General features: G+C 41.8%; 1 protein-coding gene across 3 annotated transcripts in view; it reads left to right on the forward strand.

Moving 5' to 3' along the window:
• Window positions 1-5,760, forward strand: part of magi3a (membrane associated guanylate kinase, WW and PDZ domain containing 3a) — a 255,189-nt gene extending 249,429 nt beyond the window's left edge. Inside the window, exons 20-24 of one of the 3 annotated variants that reach the window (XM_029718887.1) lie at window positions 1,284-1,359; window positions 1,545-1,682; window positions 1,928-2,066; window positions 2,624-2,719; window positions 3,843-3,929. In XM_029718887.1, coding sequence (XP_029574747.1) covers window positions 1,284-1,359; window positions 1,545-1,682; window positions 1,928-2,066; window positions 2,624-2,679 — 409 coding nt within the window. In that variant the 3' untranslated portion in view covers window positions 2,680-2,719; window positions 3,843-3,929. Of the gene's footprint in view, window positions 1-1,283; window positions 1,360-1,544; window positions 1,683-1,927; window positions 2,067-2,623; window positions 2,861-3,842 lie in introns of those variants that run through there. The other 2 variants (XM_029718885.1, XM_029718886.1) reach the window with 2 other exon arrangements.
• The last annotated feature ends 240 nt before the right edge of the window (window positions 5,761-6,000 follow it).

Raw genomic sequence — 6,000 nt, forward strand, 5'->3', positions numbered from 1 at the left:
TTATTATTATTATATCACTGGTTCTCTCTAGCATATATTATTAATATTATTATTATATCACTGGTTCTCTCTAGTATTTATTATTATTATTATTATATCACTGGTTCTCTCTAGTATTTATTATTATTATTATTATATCACTGGTTCTCTCTAGCATATATTATTATTATTATTATTATTATATCACTGGTTCTCTCTAGCATATATTATTATTATTATTATTATCACTGGTTCTCTCTAGCATATATTATTATTATTATTATTATATCACTGGTTCTCTCAAGCATATATTATTATTATTATTATTATATCACTGGTTCTCTCTAGTATTTATTATTATTATTATTATATCACTGGTTCTCTCTAGCATATATTATTATTATTATTATTATTATCACTGGTTCTCTCTAGCATATATTATTATTATTATTATTATATCACTGGTTCTCTCTAGCATTTATTATTATTATTATTATTATCACTGATTCTCTAGCATTTATTATTATTATAACACTGATTCTGTTCTTTCTAGCATATATTATTATTATTATTATTATTATTATTATTATAATATCACTGGTTCTCTCTAGCATATATTATTTGTATTATTATATCACTTTTTCTCTCTTGCATATATTATTATTATATCACTGGTTCTCTCTAGCATATATTATTATTATTATTATTATATCACTGGTTTTGTCTAGCATATATTAATATTATTATTATTATTATTATATCACTGGTTCTCTCTAGCATTTATTATTATTATTATTATTATTATCACTGGTTTTGTCTAGCATATATTAATATTATTATTATTATTATTATATCACTGGTTCTCTCTAGCATTTATTATTATTATTATTATTATTATTATTATTATCACTGGTTTTGTCTAGCATATATTAATATTATTATTATTATTATTATTATATCACTGGTTCTCTCTAGCATTTATTATTATTATTATTATTATTATTATCACTGGTTCTCTCTAGCATATATTAATATTATTATTATTATTATATCACTGCAGCTCAACTCTGACAAAAGATTGTAATGAGATTGAAGTCTGCTACAAGCAGCGATTACATTAGTTTCCAGAACAAGCAGCTTGTCTCTTCAGAAGAACTATAGCATATACCATTTACCCCACACTGTCTAAGAATACTGAAGGAAAGAGACACCAAACACTACAAACCCTGTGAAGGAGGAAACCTTTCTGGTACTGGAGTTGGTGAATACACTGACACTGTGATGTTTTGTATGTGACTGTTTAGGAATGGAGACGCCCTGGAGTATCAGTCCCTTCCACCCAGCGAGATGGGACAACTCATCACCTCAGACCCCAAGCAGGTGAGGCTATGGAGAGGAAAGGTCAAACACTGTGTTTGTGTTTATTGTTGTGTATTCCTAGCCATGTGAATCAATATTGCCTAACTGAATATCATAAAGCAATAAACATCTATTACAATATGACATTATAGCTACATGTTAGCTGAATAACTGATGTATAGAGATGTATATTATCTCTGTATCAGGGCGGTTTCCAGGTGGAGCTGGAGCGAGGCCAGCGGGGGTTTGGCTTCAGTCTGCGGGGAGGGAAGGAGTACAACATGGACCTGTTCATATTGAGACTGGCGGAGGAGGGCCCTGCACTGAAGGACGGCAGGATACACGTGAGTCTAACCCAGGGCATTAATACCTACTCTCATAGATGGTGGCTACATCTGTTCTCTCTATGAGAATGGGCACACATACAGTACATGTCTGTTGAATGGTGTCTAGGGGAGAAAGGCGATTTTGCTGGGTTTAATGACATTGGGAGATTTCAAGGATTCTAGTGATTGTAGTATTAGCATTAGCGTCATACTGAGTAAATACTGTGGCTAGTAGTACTGAAACATCCTGTGTGTTACCACAGGTAGGAGATCAGATTGTGGCGATCAACGGTGAGCCCACCCAGGGCATCACACACACCCGGGCCATCGAGCTGATCCAGGCTGGGGGCACCAAGGTCCTGCTGCTCCTCAGACCTGGCCTGGGCCGGGTCCCCGACCCCAGTGAGAAACCACAGACTCAACCACATACTCTACTCAAACACACATAAAAGACTGACCATGTTCTCAACCACAGAATTAGAATGTGAACTCATCAACATGTAACCTACTCAGACACTGTTACTACTGCTTGCAATACACATACGCATAGAAGACTGACCATGGACTAAACCATAGAATTAGAATGTGTCCATTCTACTTGTTCTACTTCTATGGACTCAACACATATTCTACTCAAACACTGTTATTAAACTTTCAACACACACACACATACATTACATTTACATTTTAGTCATTTAGCAGACGCTCTTATCCAGAGCGACTTACAGTAGTGAATGCATACATTTCATTAAAAAAATTATCCGTACATACAATATAACCCAGTCTATACAGTACATATAAATGACCATACCTCCTTTTTGTGCATGTGAAAGCTTTTGCAGCCGTCTCGCTTTACCATGGTTTGTCTCTCTAGCTTTATACCTCTCTATCTATCTGGCTCTACCGCTCTCTGTCTGGCTGTCCTGGCACTGTTCTCTCTCTCTTCTTCCTCCCTGTAGGTGTGAACTCTTCTTCCTCCACCCTGTGCTTCTACATGAAACCAGAGCATCACTAGTGGCCTCACTGCTTTTCTTGGTCTGTCCCTAATAACCTTGGTAAACCACCTCGTTCTCTTCTCTCCTCCTCTTTGCCTCTGTTCTCTCCGTTTCAAAGTGGTACGCCTCCTTTTAAAATCAGCTTCTGTTTAGATCTCCTCCTTGCTCCCCTTAATCATAACTGGACATCTCCTCCCATAACAGTCCTACGCTCAGACAAGGCCTCGCCCAATGAGAGCTACACTGATTGTAACATGTAGGCGGTCTGAACGGAGGCAGTGACTCCAGTCGAACATGTTCACTAACAAAGGCCCCAATTCAATCAATGACAGATAAAGGAAACTGCACTACAGGTTAAGTGTTTATGTTGTTCTAATGGTGTTAACCACGAAAAGACACGCCCCACAAGTTGTTCTTCTCAAGGACACGACCAAACCTTTCTTCGAAATACATTCTGAGTGAATCTGCAGTTTTCCTTTATCTGCAATTGATTGAATTGGGGCCTGAGACCCACGCTGGAGCAGGATGTGGCTCTAGAGCCCCTGAGTTGTTATTACAGAACACAAACACGCCGCTGCCGCTGAACACACACAACATCACAATGATCGAGACCAGGAGAAAGTCGTTAACTAGATATTGATCAGTGAGATGTTCAAATGATGTATGTGCGTTCAACAACTCTCTCTGTCCTGATTTTAAGAAGAATGGATTTCTATGAGTTGTTTCTCGTAGAAATCGAAACCCCATTTCAGCTCTACTAAGTCCATCTCACTTTCTGGTTCTCCGCTACACATCTTTGCTCTTTCAATCACGCCAGCGCTACTCTTATCAGCTCTTGAGGGAAATTCAAACGTCAGCTGTGCGGTGGTGTAGAAAAGCACCACCTCCCTTTGATGGCACTGATACATGTCTCAGATTCATATTGTCTGTGTGACTTAAAGCTCCTATTTGAAAGGTTATAATGGAAAGATTCATTTTGTTAGTGGATTATTGAATGTGCACTTATTTTAGATTTCAAGATGCTTCACCACCTTCACATATTGAACATACAATATATCCCTTTAATATAACTACAGTCTCCAATCTGCTTCAGTATCACAATCTGTATTGTTATTTCTTTCTCAGCAAATTGGAGGTGGAACCAATGTCTCACTCACTATGACTCTCAATGCCTTTATTCCAGGTATGAAGGAGAAAGTGAACAATTCACCCTCAAGCTTTCCTAGACTCTCTGCATCCGACCAGCAGTCATCCCCCACCTCTCCATCCTCAATCTCCTTGTCCACCTCCGAGCTGTCCCGCCCCTCCTCCGCCAACAACTCTGCCCCCGAGGAGCCCTCTGTCTGGGATACGTCTGCTGCCGCTGCACCCTCCAGGCTGCTGGAGCCCAACAAGGCCAGAGGGCAGCAGCCTCACCACCATAGCCAGAGGAGAGCCAACAGCCCCAACAACAACACCCTCCCCAAGAAAAGTGATTCCATCACCTCCCACAGCGACAAGCATGCTAACCCCAAGAGATCCACCGAAGCCCAGGCTGAAACCAAAGAGTGCTCCCAGAGCCCCAGGAAGACCGACAGAGTAGACCGAGACAACAAGGCAGGGAGTGCTGAACACCAGAATGGCTCAGTGGAGGGAGACCTGAGCAGCGAGAAGAAGGCCCATGGCCAGAGAGAGGGCCGGAAGGGTCGAGAGTGCCGCTCTTTCAGCCCCAGGAAGATGACCTCAAAGAGGGATCCGGAGGCAGCAGTCTCCAGGCAGCCCTCGAAGGGCCAGGAGGGTCAAAGGCGCTCTAGGGGGCAGCATCCCAGCTCCAACCCTGCCTCTGGTAAGGGCACTCAGGGGAGAGAAAGGAGACGCAAGGAGGAGGACCCCTCTCACAGACAGGAGAGGGAGACGAGAACCAGCGAGTGCCGCAGGAAGGACACAGAGGTGGAGCGAGAGCCTCATAGATCCCAGACACAGAAGGAGAAGACGGGGCCGGACTCAGAGGGCGGAACCCTGAATCGGAGAGAGAGGAGTCAGAGAGAGGGCAAACACAGAGAGGCAGCGGAGGAAGAGAATCAGAGGGACACCAGGGATAGCACCAGTAGTGCTGCTTGCCAGGACTCCACATGCAACAGGAATCCAAGCAGCAAGAAGCAGGTCACCATCACCCCAGGGCCTTGGAAGGTCCCTAGCTCAGCCAAAATCCACTCTCATGTGGAGGGAAACTGATGCATCGTAGACTGACTAACCTGTCCATAACAGATACATACACAGCTTCTACAGTTCTGCTCATTTTCAGCATGATGACATTTAGAATGGACCAATGAGGATTGAGAGGATTTAGGCTGTTTTGCGTCACTGTGTTACTCCATATCATCACATTGCCTCTTATTGCATATCAGTGCGTCTTTTCACAGTTTGCTTCAGCCAACCTTCCTACAGGCTGTTTTTATGTCCAGAGTTCAGTCAGTTTGTGGCTCTGCAGATGCGGTGCGTGCCTGTTGATCTGGAGGATGTGAAGTCCAGTCTGTTTTGTGCCAATCAGACTCCAACCTGCTGGGAGGAAGTTGGTCCATGTCATGTGATGTATCGTCCTTTCTGTGATGTAATACTCGTTTGTGGTTGAATGAAAGGAGATGCTTCCTCTCTGATGCTGGCTTTGATGAAGGATATTGTTGTTTGTCACTACTGTATGAAGGTTCTAAAGACAGACTCTTATCCAGGCAATCACTCAGCGTTTTGTGTTCCTGGTGGCTGGTGGGATTGATCCACTGCTATGTACCTGATGGATGTATAAAGAGATGATGGTGATTTCTCCTCAAGTCACTGGGAGATCAGGGGGGTTTGGGTTTTCAATCATTTTCTGTCCATATCTAGAAATCCAGTCCAGACATGTTAACTGGGTGTGTAGACTACATGCTCTGTGCAGACTCAGAATCACTGTTGTCATCAGCTTTGCAGTGGATTTTAGATCATTACGGAAAAGCTTTATATGCATATCTATCTGAAGACCAGACACTTGTGGTTAGGTATATTGTTTACTACTACACGTGTGTTTATTGTGAAGCATATTGTAATTTATTGAAATTAAATGACAAAGAATAAGTGTATATGTATCCATACTGAGCCATTCTATATTTTGATGTACTGACCACAGGCACCTTAATTGGGGAGAACAGGCTCATGGTAATGACTGGAGCGGAATCAGTGGAACGGTATCAAATACATCAAACACATAGTTTCAGGTGTTTGATGTCATTCCATTTACTCCGTTCCGGCCGTTATTATGAGCCGTTGTAGTAAGTGTGTAGAGACATCACCACTGAAAATGTTCATTTGCTTTATTGCAGGAGAAC

The sequence above is a fragment of the Salmo trutta genome, chromosome 28 (genome assembly GCF_901001165.1).
Source record: "Salmo trutta chromosome 28, fSalTru1.1, whole genome shotgun sequence".
In the NCBI taxonomy this organism is placed as follows: domain Eukaryota; kingdom Metazoa; phylum Chordata; class Actinopteri; order Salmoniformes; family Salmonidae; genus Salmo; species Salmo trutta.